Genomic DNA, 18,143 nt, shown 5'->3' with positions numbered 1-18,143 from the left:
TTCTCTTAAAAATGGGTCATTTTGGGGGGTAAGTTGCCCTTTAAAGAAATACAGAAAGACTATCTTATGGCCCAGTTTAACATTGGTGAGCAGACCGGGCATAAAGTTGATCCTGTAATGACATCAAGAAAAAAAAAAACTGTCATCGTTTATCATCACCGCAAGTACAGGAGTGGCGCAGCTCAACGGGGTCGAACAGAAAGCATTTTTGGCCTTCCTCAAAGTCCTTGAGGAGGGCCAAGAATTCTGATGGTGTCAGTTTTTATAGTCCTGATGGGTTCCTCACATCTAAACAAGTGGTATAAGGTTTTTTTCACGATTGCCAAAGAGAAAGGTCGTCCCCGCCGAAAGAGATGCACAAGAAGACGACAAGCTTCCAGAAAAGGCTCTGGACAAAATGAACAAGGAAGTACAGAATGCCCTATTAATACAGCACCCCATATTCTTGGATGTTTATAATCTGTGTGAGCTTGCTGTGCAGAACACGATGAAAAAATTCTCGAAACCCCTGTTACGAGAGATGTGAGCAACACGTGGACACAAACAAAAAGGATAAGAAAAGAAAACAATCCTACGTTAACGCCACTCGTCCGCACACATCTTTTCACAAGAAAAACAACTATTTCAACTAAAGCCGTTTTATAAGAAAAAAATATTTATACCGACATTATTAGTTTTTGTTTCCTAAATTAATAAAATATATATGTCGCGAGTATATATTGAGTGGGATTCATGTGGTAACTAACCGATACCGAAATCACTCGCGTAACTCAAGGGCGGATCCAACGGAGGGGTCCATGACTGCGGACCCCCCCTTTACAACTCGTTATTTCCCCTTTTTAACATACGATATATTACAGATAATTTTCTATTGAAAGTCATGACTCTTATGTAAGTTTAGAAATTGACAGCCAAATCAAGTTGTTATGTTTGCGTTCTGAAAGGTTACGACAAATATAGCGGTATGTATGACCTCAAAAATAACGTCACTGATCGAATGTACTTTTTGAACCCCCCTCAAAAATATCCTGGATCGGCCTTTGAAACTAGACAAATGTTACCTCAGGGGTGACACACAATACGAGGGCGTATAACATGAGCCGATCTATTTTTTTTTTATGCGTTCGTGAGAAGAGCAAAGTTTGCATTCCTATACATTTATTACATAAATTTGTTATGCATACAAGAGGGGGATATTATTTTGAAAGAAAGCATAGTTTAAGGGGCTTCGAAATTTAAGTTTAGTCCTCAAGTGGCTGGGCCGGTAAAAAAATAAGGTTTTTGAGGAGAACTCTTCATCTCCAATGGTCATGGCCGCCAGTGGTCACGCAACGCTTTCGCTGTTTTGTGTAGATGGCCGTCACTACACCTAGAATTCATGATTTGTGAAGCGGTAGGGAGTAAATGCTGCTCTTTCTTAACGGAAAAATCCCTCAAATTTGCTAAGTATTGATGTCTCAAACGGCTTATAAAGGATTTGAAAAATATTATTTTAATTTTGGCAGTCATTTACTTGCTAATTTATGCAAAAATCGATTTTTGGACTGTTGCCACCTTATGTCTGATTTTTACGGACAGCCGCTCTTAAGGTGTTTAAGGGCTGCAAAAGCTTCGTCTTTCCAGTTCCGTATAACAGACCGTTCTGACCCACACCTTACCAAGGCACCGGGCTTGCAGGGCATGATGGGTACCCCAAGCATTAAAAGAAAAAAAAATTCTCATTGGTCACTGGTGCGAATATATAAGAAAACCTTATTACCATATCTGATCACTTCTCTTCCAACCTGCTAGCGGAAGGACGTGTCTTCTCGACACGGCTTAAAAACGCGTGCGCATGCACGAAAATCCCAAAAACAAAATGGCGGACGCTCTAGCAGTATTCGTGGTTCAAAAACCTGCGACTTTGAATAATTTTACCAGCTTACTGGCAACCAAAATATCTAATTGATCAGTCATAGTGTAATTTTAAAAAGTACTTAGAGAGTGGCAGTGATGTTTAGAATGAGGTCAACATGATGGTTATCGAGATACGCTAAATTACTTTTTGGTACAAAAGTCGACAATTGTGAAACAAATTGATGTAGGTCATGTTTACGTTTTAGTCAAAAATAAGGTCAGATCAACAGAGATAAGCTTAAAATTATGATATTTTTACTCATTAATATCTGTTGTAAGTAACTGCAAATGGCCATTGAATTTGAAGTTCTGCCGTGCCAGATTTTCTCTTTCAAAGTAATAAAATATTCGAAGTTAGACATATTAATAGTACAATCAACTATTGCTTGCTCAACTGGGACAATTGTAATCTATATTAGATTTTAACATAAATTTATTTCATTGAAATTCTTCAGATGTAGTTATTAGTACTTGAAAAATAAAGTTCTTCGTGATAAAACGTATTCGTGGACGAGGAGACACCTGTTTCGAAGAGCTGGTTTAGAGGAGCGCTAAGACTAAGGATAAAAGCTTTAGTCAATGATGAAATGTTGTGATACGAAGGATAAATATCTTCTTTTACTTTGGAAATCATTTTTATGTATCTCTGATCCTCGACCTACCCAAGTTCAAGTCTTTAGTTAAAGGGTATTTACTAAGAACTCGGCAAAGATATTGGAAGATTGTCTTTTAGTTTGCACTGAATAGGCTTCACATTTTTCCGCAAAATTTCAAAACTGACTTTTTTGTTCCGATATTTTTTTTTAAATCTAAAGTTTGTTTTATTGAATTATTTTTGAGTGACATACTAGATCTGAAATGTCACAAATTATTAATAGTGACATTTTTTCCTGATTCTGGCAATCTTGTTGATTCAAAAACTAGGATTGGGTTTACCAATTTTCATAATAAAACTTTAAACAAGTTTTCAATGTGAAACTATTTCAGCCCTTTTTGTATCATCTTTTATCACAAGTTGGGTGCTGGAATATTCTACTATAGCTTTAACCTACTATTCTGCATCTTGAGGGTGTTAGACAGAAGGAATTGTTACAATGCTATATAGAAAAATCATAACCTGAAAGTGGTTATAATTAATTTTAATAAACACATGCAATGGAATTAATAAACTAACTTCTTTTCTTATATTTTCAAAATATTTTTACAACAAAGGTCTCACCCTCAATATCACTTATATTGAAAACTGATTCAACAAAAGGAATTAATGATGAACCTATTACCAGGAAGGTATACCCAGAGTGATTTAATCATTTTATGGGTGGGATGCAATCATACTCCTAACAACCATCCTATTATTTAGTATCTTAGTGTATCAAAACAGTTGAAAATTGGAAGATGGGGTATATATTTATTAAACAATGTGAGGGGAAAATAACTATTAGCAAAAAAAAGAACATGAAAAAACCCAATATTGTCTTTAGGAATTTTTCCAAGGCCTATTAATTAAAATTTGCAATTGTGTATCATAAGGGTGCTTACAGCATATTCCTTTACTCTATTAAAAAAATTGTATCTTGGTAGATGGAAAATCTATTTACTTTGGTTTTTAACTTTGGTAATATCATAATTCTCAATTCTCAGAAAGGAGAAAATGTATTCTAATTATTATGATCTATAACAAACAACACAGGTCACTAGGTGTACTAATTATAAAAGAACCTCCTTGTGTACCATATGGGTGGGTAAAAACAGGGCAAAACTACTGATTAAAACTACCCTAGACTGTTATGAAAGTTGACTGATGAAATACACAATGCAAATATAATGCCGAGATCACTTACCTTTACAACCAACAACATACGATTGAATTAACTAACAAAAACAAGGAATCTGATGTAAACATGAAACACTACTACACTGGGAGGGAATTAGCATTTTGGGTGAACCCAAAATAAAGCAAGTGCAAATTATACCATATGAAAAGGGCTTTCTAGTTAGTATCACATTAATGAATAATTTCATTATATCTAAACTAAACACAGATGTGATAAAACCAAAGATTCTTAATGTTGTTTCATAGTGCTTATCTAGAGGAGTACCTGATTATAACAGGTTTTTGATAAAACTCAGAACCTTAACAACTTTTGCTTAATCTAAATGCAGCACTAACATTAAGTGGAAACAGTTTTAAAAGTTATTATTATTTTTTAGTTGTTTTAATATTCTCCTGTGCATGACTCAAATGTTTAAAGTCAAAGGAAAAAACAGCCTAGCTAAACTGGCTGAAGATAAGAGGAAGATCAAACTGAGTACTTTACAAGAGAGATTCTCCCATATCTACTTAACATAAATATTAAGAACTTCTTCTTTGATATTGTAGAGATATCAAAATTAAATGAAAAAAGTAAGATTGCCATGCAAACACAAATGAAGTAGCATTTAATTCATTGCTAATAATGAAAATAATAAGAACCCTTTTCCTGAAAAAAACATTCTTTTTCTGACGAAAAAAAAATGCTGTTTGTCAATGGGAGGTTCATGTCTGCTTTCAAACTAGTTCAATGATGAGTATTCCCATTGTACGATTTGTTTTTCGCCAAGAAACACCTAAAAGGAAGAATTATCTAGGAATCTAACACACGATATCGAATTACAGCAACCCAGTTGAACAGATTTAACATAATAATCTGAGTAAAGCATGCTCATCTATAGTTTTGATTACATATTTTCAAATTTAAAGCACTCACGACTATATTTACATTATTATCTTGACAATCAAGCAGCATTTATAGGTCAGAACTTAGGAAAAGACTTAGAAAAACGGCGCAATAATTGCATTTCTTCGCTGTCTTTTTATTCAAATACACACACTTCGATGACTTGTTTTTGTCCGAGTAAGACTAAAAACAATACAATTAACCATTCACATAAGATCAAGATACTCATCTGACTTGTTTTCTTGATCAATTACGGCATTTAATCCAGATATGTTAGTAAAAAACTTCAATTTTTGGAAAAAATAGCGCTCGACAACAATCCTTTCTCGTCCGCCATTTTGAGGTATAAAAGTGGTCCATATCATGTTCTTTATCATGATATGTGCGGAAAAAGGGACCAATTATCGGTTCCCTATATCATGAGCCTTCATTATTTACTGTCAGCTGTTATACGTCGAAGCTTGTCCTGGATACCTGGATACTTCTGTCTTGTATAAGAACTTTATAGAAATTTAGATAGAAGATAAACTTAGATAGAAGCAGTTTACCCCTTTCTAGAAGTAGTTTACTTTAAAGGCCTCGTAAAAGGCACACGAAACAAACTTTTCGGCTTTCGGCCAGAAAAGAAAGCCAATAATGCACTTGTCATCGGCTTCCACGAGGGGGGGGACTCCGAGCTAGACTCGGGGAAATGTGGGGGAAAGTGGGGACTTAGCCTTAAATCCTTGCCCCAGTACCTGGGGGAATAGTGGTAGATAGATAAAATGTTCTGAAACCCCCTGGAAGCATTAGAGTTCTTTGTAAAGAGCTGTTTTCAACAAAGTATTGGACTCTAAAGGTCTAAAAAAGCAAACGGAGGTATAAACATCGTTTTTTGTTTGAGTTTTTTTTTGACTTCGATTTAATGGCATTGGGGTTGCTGTGTTAACCTACGCCGCTCGTAAACTGAAAACTAGTCATGCACAAAATGGCGGATACTGAAGGTCAAGTTATGTAACTGTAGCGACACGTCAACTGTAGCAGCAAGTGAAAGCTTGAGACAGATGCTGATTTAGTATTCAGTAAGAGTTTCAGAAAGTTAAGATATTATCAAATGCTCTATTTGCTATACATGTTACCAAGATCTTGTCTGCACTCTACTGTTTTGTGTTACTTTTGTGATCTGTTATTTCAACTCCATAACAATTTTGCCCCAGGGGCTGGTGGAATATAGGGGTATTTTCTAAGAACCTTGCCCCATATCTGGGGAAATACAGATAGCTTTTTTCTAGTCTCAAAGCAAAGTCCCCACATTTGCCCGGGGTCCCCCCCCCCCCCCCCCCCCTCGTGGAAGCCGATGACAAGTGCATAATATTAACTAAAGGCAATGACACCGATGGAGACAATGAACCTGGAGCTGTTCAAGCTCTTCAAGGAGATGTATCCAGTCACCAAATAGATCTTTGTTTTATGTCCGAGACGTGGCTACATGACCGTTTTGACAAGAACCTGGTCTCTCCACGTGGTTTTAATCTTATAACTAAAGACAAAAAAGAAAGGATTGGAGGTGGTTCTCAACTCGTCAAGAAACCAACTAGTGGCAGCATATTAATTCTGGATGTTTTCCTAACTAATGCACCACTAGACTTTGGATCTGTAAGATGCATAAATAGCCTGATTAACACTGATCACAAGTGTGTGGTGGTTCATCCCAAAATAAAGACCAAAGCCACATGCAAGAAAATGGGTTGAATTTCGGGATACTCAATCACACTGCAAACTAGCAATGATTGAGTCCCTGAAAGGAATTGACTGGAGGAGTGAGCTATTTGGAAGAGACTTAAACAATGCAGTTTCTCATTTTTATACTGTAGTATGCCCTGCGATTGAAATCTGTTTCCCCATGAAAAGGGTTAAGATGTCATCGAATGATCCTGTATTTATTACACCTCTTGTAAAGTATCTGTTAAAGAAAGGACAAAGGTTTTCCCCAGAAAGGTGTGATTGTTGAAGCAAACTCACCTCTGCCAAGGATAAGTGAACTCATAATTGAAAATCAGATTAGATCAACTCCGTTAAAAGCAAAAATGAGAAGCATGGATCCACTACTAAGCAGTGGTGGAAGACAGTAAACACTATCACTGGTAGAGAGGCAAAGGATGTCCCACTTAGTTCAATCTTCTGTCTGGAAGATATAGATACTATTTTTCAAGGAATTAACACAGATACTAAATATAAGACTCCTATTTTATTGGAAATTACATACAAGAATGCCTGTTGATGAATCTACCACATTCAAGTTCCTATCAAGTGTTAAAAAACAGCCTCAGGTCCGGATTGTATTCAGTACTGGTTCTGGAAAGAATTTGCACTAGAACTCAGGCTCCAGTTATTACTCACTTATTCAACCTATCTATTGAAGCTCAATCAGTCCCACTGACATGGAAAGTTGCTAGCATAACTCCTATACCTAAAGAATCTCCACTTCAGACTATCAATCAACTGCATCCAATATCTTTGACTGACATTATTATCAGACTCTTTGAACATATAATTTATAACTTAGAGATTAGACCAATCATAGAAATAGAAATAGTTTGCTTATAAACAAGGTTGTAATACCACATTGGCACTATTCCATTGCCAACATATGTGGATGAAAAGGTTGGATGGGATGGCTGATAGCGTAAGGGTATTTGCCTTTGATTTCTCGCAAGCCTTTGATTCAGCTAACCACTTCATTTTACTGAATAAGTTTAGACAATTGCCTATTAACCCATATATATATTTAACTGGGTAGTGGATTTTCTTACTCATAGACAACAGAGAGTCATTAGTGATGGTATATTTACTCTTTTTGTTTCTATAAATAAATGTGTTCCCCAAGGAACAATATTTTGGGTCTCGTGCTCTTTTCAGTTATGCTAAATGACATCAAACCTATTAATAATTCTAAGTCTATTTTGGTTAAATACACAGATGATATAACTTTAAGTACCTTTAGGATTGGTAATAATGATTGTTCTATCCAAGAGGTAGACTCCATTAAGAAGTTGGCTCAGGATAATTTAATGGATATTAATTTATCTAAGACTAAAGAACTTGTTGTCAAGGGCAAAGCTGTGGCACCTATTCCTGATTCCATACAGGGTATTGAACAAGTAACACATTAAACTTTTGGGTGTTCATTTCCATAGTAACCCTACCAATTGGGACATCCAATTTGATAACTTACTTAAAAAGGCAGGGAAGAGAATGTATATACTAAGGATTTGTAAGAAATATGGTTATAGTTTGGAATGCCTCTATCATTATGTCTCTATTCACCTATGCCAGTTCAGTTTGGAGCTGTTCTAGAGTACAAACACTAAAAGTGTGCAACACTTTGCATTATTTAGTAGTAAATAATGCTAATTAAACCATAGAAAAAAAATAGGATTAGCATAATTTAGCAATATTTAGTGGTATTTATGTTACACACTTATAGTGTTTGTACTTATATAAAATAGATGTTTTGCAGAATAGGGCTTTTAAGTTTGGTTATATTAAGAATACGGTTCCAGTGAAAGACATAATTGAAAAATCAGATTTAAGATTATGGGATAAAGTAACTCGGCCTAATCACCCTCTTTTCCATCTGCTTCCACCCAAGAGGACCTGGGTTTTAAAGTGCTTATAAGCCTTTACACAATATTTTCAGAATTGATTCTTTAAATAGTGAATAGTTGATTGTGAAAATAATTCGTCATTTGAATGTTGGGTCTTTGAGATACGAAGGTTTATATTCCCAATATGTTAATGACTATGACGTAACATAAGGGATCATTTAATATACAGCATTGCACTCGTTCTGGAATACAGTATTTTAAAAGCATCACCCTTTTACTCGTGACTCACGTAAAGGTTCTTACAAATTTGTTTTCAAAAAATGTCCAGCATTCAATACTAAAAGTTGCCACAAAATAACTCAAATCCCTTATGTTACGTCATAGTCATTAACATATTGGAAATATAAACCTTCGTATCTCAAAGACCCGACATTCAAATGACGAATTATTTTCACAATCAACTATTCACTATTTAAAGAATCAATTCTGAAAATATTGTGTAAAGGCTTATAAGCACTTTAATAAGAGATAGAGTGCATAGTTTTATTCTCCCATCAAAAACTGAGCGTTTTAAGAAAGTTTTCTTAAATAAATGCCTTTTTAGATAAGTATTTAATAATTTATTTTTGCTGTAGAGTGCACGCACTAAAACCGTGAACATTAAATAGTACTAATTAGTACTATTTCATACAGAATACTTTGTTTTCTATTGTTTAATATTACTATTTAGTGTTAAAAATTAGCATTTGTTTCATGGATTTAGTGTGAGCACTCTATCATTAATTATATTTTATCATAATTTTTACATATATAATTAGTTTAGTTAGTCAATTTGTCATTAAGGACGTTTGTCTTCTTAATTAATAAAGAGCTATTATTATAAGGTGGCCTTCAAACACACATGCTTGATTCTGTGGTAAGCTAGAGTCTATCATGTAAAGCGTTTTGAAGTTATTCTATGCATAAAAGTCTCTGAAAAGACATTGTAAAAAAAGAGTGCAAAAGCAAAAACAGCACAAGCACAACCAATGCTCTGCTCTACCGGCTAAGGATTCGTGAATGTAGTCTAAGAAGATTGTCATGTAAATAGAGGATATTACAAGGGCGCGCGGAGATACAAATTAACACTCGATTGCAGAAACGTCGCAGTATACATTTATTCAAATATCTAATTTATTCAAATATCTAATTTATTCAGTATATTTAATGATATGCAAAACAGAAAAATCGCTTTATTTATTGTTTGTTTCATTCAATGACTTTCAAAATACTTTTTCGTGTCTAATGATTATAAATCAGTTGGTTTTAAGCGTTGAAAATGGTTATTTTGCATTATGCATCTCATTAGATATTTGTATAAATGTATACTACAACGTTTCTGCAATCAAGTGTATCTATAAACTAACTAATAGATTTAATTGTAATGTACTGGAATTTAGAATAATGGGCAAGACTAATCGAATAGACGCTACTCACATGTGATATATATGTGACATATGGGTGAGGTACTAGTATCTCATATTTTCCGATCCAATCCTTCTCCCACTTTTTCTCCTAGTCTCTTATATTTTCAAAACTTCCGCTCCCTACCACCACTTCCAGAGGTAGCCGCGCTCGTAGGATTGGAATGCAGCTGACGATCGAGTACAAGAGAGTGGCTGGTCATGAATGCATTCATTACCGTTATGGGAATAGAGAATGAATCTTGAGAGTGTGATACAAGAGGGTCAAGAAATGAATGCATTTGGTGTCATGCTCTTACGGACGATATTCAACCAATGTATGGGATTGGAATATAGCTGGCGATGGAGTACAAGAGAGTGGTAGGTCCTGCATGCATTCATCACCGTTATGGGAATGGAAAAGTGAATCTTGAGAGTGTGATACAAGAGGGTTAAGAAATGAGTGCATTTGGTATCATGCTCTTACGGACGATATTCAACCAACGCCGTGGGATTAGAATATAGCTGGCGATGGAGTACAAGATAGTGGTAGGTCCTGCATGCATTCAGTACCGTTATGGGAATGGAAAAGTGAATCTTGAGAGTGTGATACAAGAGGGTCAAGAAATGAGTGCATTTGGTATCATGCTCTTACGGACGATATTCCGCAACCAATGTATGGGATTGGAATATAGCTGGCGATGGAGTACAAGAGAGTGGTAGGTCCTGAATGCATTCATCACCGTTATGGGAATGGAAAAGTGAATCTTGAGAGTGTGATGTACAAGAGAGTCAAGAAATGAGTGCTTTTGGTATCATGCTCTTACCGATCTGTTTATTTGATGATTTTTTCCCCAAAAATCCCGGGTGCCGGGTATCTAGATACTTCGATAAATATTTGATCCACGGAAATTATAATTTTTTTAGGTTATTGAATTTTGATTTATAATTAAAATGCTGTACTGAATCATTTTTCAAACATTCAAAAATAAGAGGAAACAGCCTGTGATAAACGTTTGAGATACTTAGCTGGCTAACATCTCAGTACCTAAGAGATATTTCAAGCCCACACTCGTGTCACGAAATCATTACTTTTTTTTGTCAGATGTATTCGAAACGATGTACTTATTCAGTAGTGTCTTGCACAAAAGGTATATAGAGATTATAAAATTATTTATGTATTAATTTCCATCATGAAAGCCCGAATTCTTTCGTATCATTTCACTAAGATATGGTTTAAATTATCCACTGCTAGTTTGAATTTATTTATGACCTTGAATTTGTATCAGGCTCATGTGTATCGCTAATAAAGGTCGCTAGATATGATTTTTAACGATACTGACTGACTGACTTAGAATATGGTTGAGCGTAAACCCCATTATACAGTCAATTCAAAAAACGTTGTCGTCGACCGGCTCAAGCCTACGCGACTGGACCGAAAGGAATATGGGTAAAAATCACTGAAGCGGTTAAATATTCGTTCTGAATTAATTGTTCCCGCTAGTAATAAGATAATAATGGCTAGAAACAATCCATCAAATGCATGTCTTTGGGTTTAGAGAAATAAAAACAAAGTAGTTATGATTCAGTTAACAATTTCCAAAATATGAAGGCATTAAAAAAACGTCTCCTTCGACACTTCCCGCTCGCCTACGAAGGTTCGTACTGTAAACCAGGCATAACTAGTCAGATAAAATTATGGAGTCAACTCGGCTTCAATGATTGCTACCCAGAGTTCCTTTCGGTCCAGTCGCGTAGACTTGAGCTGGTCGACGACAACATTTTTTGAATTGACTGTATACGCATTTAATAGTTTTTAGGAATGGAAATACAAGTATATGTATGCAAGTAAATGTGCGCATTTTGTATCATACTGAAAATTTTCAACGATAATTTGCAAAAACTTCGATGTTATCCGCTGATCTCCGCATATTCGATATATAAATCACCTAAATGATACTGGTCAATAATTTAACATACTCTAAAATGCAATGAATTCATATTTTTATGAGTAAAAGGCTCATGATATAGGGAACCGATAATTGGTTCCTTTTTCCGCACATATCATGAGAAAGAACATGATATGGACCCGTTTCTTAAGTGCCATTTTGTACTGACCGCCTGCGCTAAATTCAGCGGAAAACCACACTGCGCATCCTCAGTTAATATTTTGAATTAACCAATCACGCGTTTTTAAGCCGTGTCTGTCTCCTCACAGGTAGCCCAAGCTTGGTTTCTGTGGTGTCCTGTTATAAGGAAATGTATGGAGATTCATCAAAAACTTCAATAAAATCATTGAAACGTGAAATAAAGCCTCGAAATTTTACCCGATCATTGAGAAATAGCACTTCTTTCGCTCTGCGTGGTTATTTTTTGAATTTAACCACGCAGAGCGAAAGAAGTGCTATTTTTCAATGATCGGGTAAAATTTCGAGGCTTTATTTCACGTTCCAATAATTTTATTGAAGTTTTTGATGAATCTCCATACATTCCCTTATAACAGGACACCACAGAAACCAAGCTTGGGCTACCTGTGGTCTCCTCTGCTCCTCTGCTAAGATTTCGCAACAAGCGCGAAGAATTTCGCATGGACCACAAGTAGTGTAACCAAAGTGGTTGGGTTTGTATTCTTAACTAGTACTTCTTTATTTCTATGCCAGGTTTAGTACAATTTTGGTGCTGTTTCGCCGTACGTATGTTTTATTTCGTATCGGTTTCGCTGTTCCACGTGTTAGTCGTTTGCTTCTAATCCCGTTTCAGTTCTATCGCACGGCTACATTTGGTTGGTATAGTAGTCTTTTTATGTCCTCCTTTTATCGTTAAAGGGACTCTTATTAATTTGCAAGCAGTTTGTATCTATTTTGGACTTCAATTTTGCTCTGCTTCTCATTTTTTTGTTGGTTCACGATTTTTCATTATGCGAGTTTTTTATTCGAGCTTTAATTTTTTTCTGTGGCTGGCAGTTTATTTTTCCCATAGGTTTTATAGCTAATTTTGTTTTACGTTAGAAATTCAACTTTCGTTTCATCCAGTCTGTTCTATTTTTACCTTGGTCCACTTTCAATATTCAGGATGTAACTCACGATTTTAGTTCCGAATCAGTAGGCACGTGCACTCCGCTTTGCTTTTCACGTTAATCCTTGGTATACGTAATTTTTGTTTGTTGTCCCTAGATACTAGGTTTATTACGGCGGGTATGCCGTGTATCGGTAAAAAAGGGGGGCGTGCCGTGTCAGCACTGAATAAGTCGTTAGTCGGCAAGAAGAAGAAATAGAAATAGAAAAGAAAAGGAAAAAGGAAAAGAAGACTACATAGAAAAAGAAAAGATTAAGTAGAAATAAAAAAAAGAAAAAGAAAAAAAAATGCCTATCGCTTTGCTCTTTCACTGTGTCGTAGTCGTGACCAGAAAGGTTATTCTAAGCTTCACACCTTATAACTGCTTTCGGGAGGTTCCTGGTCCAACTTCGTCCAATCATGCCGGTTTTCCGCATGCGGTGGGCCATCCCGTTCCCACCTTCTTTGAGTGGCGCTCCCGAGACCTAGTTTCAGTACTAATTTTTAGGCAGGAAAAGTCTTCAGCGCTGGCCGGTCGAGTCGCGTCCGCCCAAGCAGATAGTTGAACCTTCTGCTTTATTCGGCCGATGATGTTGTTTGCCTTCAACTGGTCTTTTCCTTTTTCATGTGGTTTTTTAATCTTATTCATCGACCCTTCCCTAAGATTCTGAGTTTTTGGAGGAAGTTTTCTTTTATTACGTATAATTGAAATTTTCAAGTTTAAATTTGGAGTTTCGTAGTTTGCAGTTCTGAGTTTAGGGTCTGACTGAGTCTGGTTTTGGCTTTGGAGTGGAGCGGAAGCTTATCGGTATCAACCCTCCACGTTATCTCAGCGTATGATCGGTTCATTGCGGAGCACGGTCTGCTCCCATAACTTACATATGAGTACAGCGAGGACCATTAGTACTACAACACACAACAGAACAAGAGATTGGGCTGTCTGTGGTTAAAGTAAATTTTGTTTTTGACTTCTAAAATTAGGAATTTCTAAGGTAGGTTTTGGTAAGGTTTTGGCAAATAGTCGAAAATAATAAATGAGATATTTACAGGGGAAATTACTTTTATTTCTGATTTTCTGATTTTCGATTCTACATGTCACACGATCAAGATAGCATTAATATTTAAACCGATCATTTTGTCGAAACCGAGCAAGGGACTCCCCGTTTTTTAATTTATTAAATTCGTTAAATTAATGATAAGTAAAAAAAGGTTTTCTTTGAAATATTCTAAATTAGTTTTTGGTAAAGGTGTCAACCATCAGTGTCGGATCCAGAGGTGCTTCTTCGCGGTCAATGGAACCCCCCCCCCCCCCCCCCCCCCCCCCCGCCATTTGTGAGATCTTGTGAAGCCAACATGTTCTTTACGCACATTAGAATGAAAGTGGAACCCCTTTTTAAAATCCAGTATCTTCCACTGACCGTGCGCTTTTTTCTCCCAAGGTCCTTTTTTGGTCTCTTAGGCACAAGTACTTTTTACGCCGTCCTCTTTAGAGACCCATGCCATTTTATAGTTGATCGGGGGATAACCATTTCTGAGGCACCAAAGGAAGTTTAAGGCCTGGTTCATACGTCGAACTTTTCATGAACCGAACCTAACAAGTTGAAGATCGACCAAAGATAGTCAAATATCTACTTTTGATTCAGACTTCGTACCAAATACAGTCGATCCAATTAGATTTCAGGGGCGGATCCAGGATTTTTTCAAAGGGAGGGTTGTAGCATTGATTGAGGTGGTGGAGAGATATAGCAGACCAAAAGGGTTAGGGAGACATGGTTTCAAGCCAGTTAAATGTCATAATCGTTACTAAGGTCCAAAAATGTTTAAATTTCCCGCCAAGGTACTTGTTTTGCGGGAAAGTAGCACAGGGTTCCAAACGGAAGTAGGTCTTATGAAAATGATTATTTGCTGCAGGCGAGCATGGTTGTTTCAGGTCACACACACGGCGCATAGAAAAAAAAGCGAGCGAAATGTGTTCGGCACCCCTGTTTTAATAAAACTCGCGATGCTGTTGGTGTTGTCATGAAAAATAATGATAATAATAATAAATCACGATGGCTCTGATGGGGGGGGGGGGGGGGGGGCTTGCAACCCCCAAAACCCACCCCTAGATCCGCCACTGGATTTTTCCAACTCAAGCATTTCGCGATTGAATAAAATATATGCATTAGTTCGGTTCATGAAAAGTTCGTCGTTTGAGTCAGAATAGCTCCGAAGTCGTAATTTCCGACCGCTTCAGTCGATCTTAACGATTGGTTCGATCTCAATGTTATGGTCGAACTTAATTGGTTCAGACGTCGTACTTTTCATGATCTTAATTCTTAACATTTGGTTCGGCGCATGAAAAGTTCGACGTATGAACCGGGCCTAAGCTATTTTCTTAAAGTAGGCGGATGTTCGTACTTTCATTACTTGCTTGCTTGCATGCATAGGAAAACTATAATTATTCTCTATGGTTATCGATTAACGGGCATGCGCAGGTCAGTCCCAAGAATGCTAGTAAATCGCAGTGAGCGCCTATGGTGCTTTCCTAGTAATATATCCAAAGTGCAAACAATGCCGGATCCACAATAGAATAAATCCTAATGCATTCTCACTGGTCGTCACTGTACTCATGATCATATGTAAGTTATGAGAGCAGACCTGTCGGAGCTCTCCAAAGAACCATGGCCTTAGAAGGAGAAGGGTGGGTTGGGTGGGAAACAAAATAAAACAAAGAGAGCGACCGTAGGTCGAAGGGGAGTACAGCGAGACCACTAAAATAAAGAACGACCTTAGAAGCATATATGCTAATCACTTCTCTTCCAACCTAATAGTTTTCTTATATATTCGTCGCACCAGTGTAGTAGTAACCTGGGTGCGAGTCATGTGACTCAAAGCGCGGGACTCGAGAGCCATATTTGTTTGACAGTGTTGAGTTTGTTCCAGAATAAAGTCAGGAAGGAGTATAGGAAGAATTATTGCCACCGAAACGGCCTACGAGAGCAATATCCGCCATGGCGACGTTCGGAAAAATTGACGAGTACAAAGAAACTGAAGACTGGGCTAATTATGTGGAAAGACTCAATCATTACTTCGAGGCGCAAACGAGAATAAAAACAAAGGCAAGCAAAAAGCAATATTTTTGGCTAGTGTTGGAGCTCAAACTTACAAGCTAATGAGGAATTTAGTAATGCCTGAACTCCCAAGTGATAAGACTTACGACGAGTTGATCAAGCGAATGCAGGAACACTACAAACCCAAACCCTCGGTGATAGTCCAGCGCTTCAAATTCAACACACGCATTCAACAAGATGGTGAGTCAATTTTGACATTTCTAGCTGAGTTGAGAAATGTGTCAGAAGACTGTGAGTTTGGAGCGAGTTTGGATGAAATGCTACGCGATAGATTAGTTTGTGGCACGAATAACGAAAGAATCCAGAAAAGGCTCCTAGCAGAATCCAAACTAAGCCTTAAAAAAGCGACAGATATCGCATTAGCAATAGAAATGGCTGAGAAAGATATCTTAGATTTACGTGCGCCACCACTAGCCTTCAAAACAGAATCAAACTTAGAAGTAAAGAAATTACATGCTAAACCAGATAACCATAGGAAGCCCAACACTATTTTCAAGAGAGAGTGCTACCGCTGTGGCGGGCCACATGATTCAGACGCGTGCCGTTTTAAAGATGCCAAGTGCTTTGCATGCGGGAAGACTGGTCACATTTCACGAGTATGCAGAAGCAAAAACAAAAAAAGGAAATCAGGGGAAACACAGTCAACCCATCACGTACATGAAGAGGAATTAAAAGAAGATTCCAGTCCACTCGATAACATACTCATCAGTGGTCGCACAGAGCAAGAGTACCTACAGAACATCAAAGAGACCCTTTGGTGGTTATCAGAAGCAGGATTGCGACTGACGGCAAAGAAATGCAAATTCATGAAGACATCGTTGGAATGCCTAGGCCACAGAGTATACGCAGAAGGATTCTACCTTGTAGCGGCTAAGGTACAGGCCGTTAAGGAAGCACCTACACCCACGAACGTCACCAAATTGAAGTCTTTCTTAGGAATGCTAAATTTCTACGGCAAGTACTTACCCAACCTCGCAACTACCTTGGAGCCAATACATGAATTACTACACAAGGGAACAGCATGGACATGGGGGAAGAGACAAGAAAAGGCGTTCCAAGAGGCTAAAGATCTCTTACAATCTTCCCGCGTATTAGTACATTTCGACCCCGAGAAGAAACTCATGCTGTCATGTGATCCTTCACCCTATGGACTCGGGGCCGTTTTGGCAGACGTGATGGAAGATTGCTCAGAGACACCAGTGTGTTACGCCTCAAGGACCCTGACCAAAGCAGAGAAAGGGTACTCCCAAATAGATAAGGAATGCCTAGCAATGATGTTTGCAGTCAAAAAGTTCCACCAATTCATCTATGGACGCCACTTCACTATATACACCGATCACAAACCACTGCTAGGTTTGCTGAGTCCGGATAAAGCTGGTTTCTCCCATGGCATCAGGTAGAGTGCAAAGATGGGCACTGGCTCTTGCAGCATATGAGTAAAAACTAGTTTACAGACCAGGAAAGGAGAATGGTAATGCTGATGGACTCAGCCGATTACCACTACCAGAGACACCGGAAATGACCCCGATCCCTGGAGAGATAATTCACCTCCTGGAAGCCATCAACAGCAGTCCCGTAGCCACAAAGGTAAAGCACTGGACAGCCGTGATCCAGTTTTGTCACGAGTACTGAAGTTTTTGCAGTATAGGTGGCCAGAACGAGTGGAGGACGACGCTTTGAAATCCTACTTCACGCGTCAAAATGAACTGAGCATCCATGCTGGATGTAGCTTATGGGGTTCACGCGTGGTAATCCCACCCAAGGCCAACAAGACGTCTTAACGACCTTACACGAAACCCACATGGGTATTTCGAAAATGAAGAGTCTGGCAAGAAGTTATGTCTGGTGGCCAAACTTAGACGAAGCACTGGAAAAAGCAGTTAAGGGATGCGAAGTTTGCCAAACACATCCGAAGAACCCGGCAAGAGCGCCATTGCACCCTTGGCAGTGGCCAACCAGACCATGGGCACGCGTACATGTCGACTACGCGGGGCTGTTTATGAGAAAGATGTTCCTTTCATAATTGAAGCATACTCAAAATGGATGGACATCCATTTCGTTAATTCAGCCACTACTGAGTCGACTATCGAGAAACTACGAACTACCTTCAGCACACATGGCTTACCTGAGTTGTTGGTGTCCGACAACGGGTCCGTGTGTTTACCAGCCAGGAGGTAGAGACGTTTACAGACAAGAACGGAATAAAACAAGTTACGTCGTCCCCATACCACCCAGCAACGAACGGGTTGGTGGAGAGGGTGGTACAGACCTTCAAGCAAGGGATGAAGAAACAAAGTGAGGGTAGTGTCCAGACAAAGCTCTCCCGTTTCCTGT

The 18,143-nt window shown here is 37.9% G+C and overlaps 1 protein-coding gene across 1 annotated transcript; it reads left to right on the top strand.

Moving 5' to 3' along the window:
* Positions 1-15,865: 15,865 nt before the first annotated feature.
* On the top strand, positions 15,866-17,590 carry LOC148905087 (uncharacterized). Its single transcript, XM_089024032.1, has 2 exons — positions 15,866-17,205; positions 17,317-17,590. Exons 1-2 carry the CDS (start codon positions 15,866-15,868, stop codon positions 17,588-17,590), a joined length of 1,614 nt encoding a protein of 537 aa, XP_088880158.1.
* Positions 17,591-18,143: the final 553 nt, after the last annotated feature.

This window comes from Actinia tenebrosa, unplaced genomic scaffold, assembly GCF_029948245.1.
Source record: "Actinia tenebrosa isolate PJP-AT-01 unplaced genomic scaffold, QUT_ActTen_1.0 PGA_scaffold8__29_contigs__length_14323225, whole genome shotgun sequence".
Lineage (NCBI taxonomy): Eukaryota > Metazoa > Cnidaria > Anthozoa > Actiniaria > Actiniidae > Actinia > Actinia tenebrosa.
This window is presented reverse-complemented; position numbering and strand designations above follow the sequence as displayed.

What these genes read in the sequence shown, in the direction of transcription:
- LOC148905087 (XM_089024032.1), top strand. Translation starts at nt 15,866, where the DNA reads ATGCCTGAACTCCCAAGTGATAAGACTTACGACGAGTTGATCAAGCGA. An exon ending in GGTTTCTCCCATGGCATCAG is followed by an intron (nt 17,206 to 17,316) that starts GTAGAGTGCAAA and finishes TACCACTACCAG; the next exon opens with AGACACCGGAAATGACCCCG.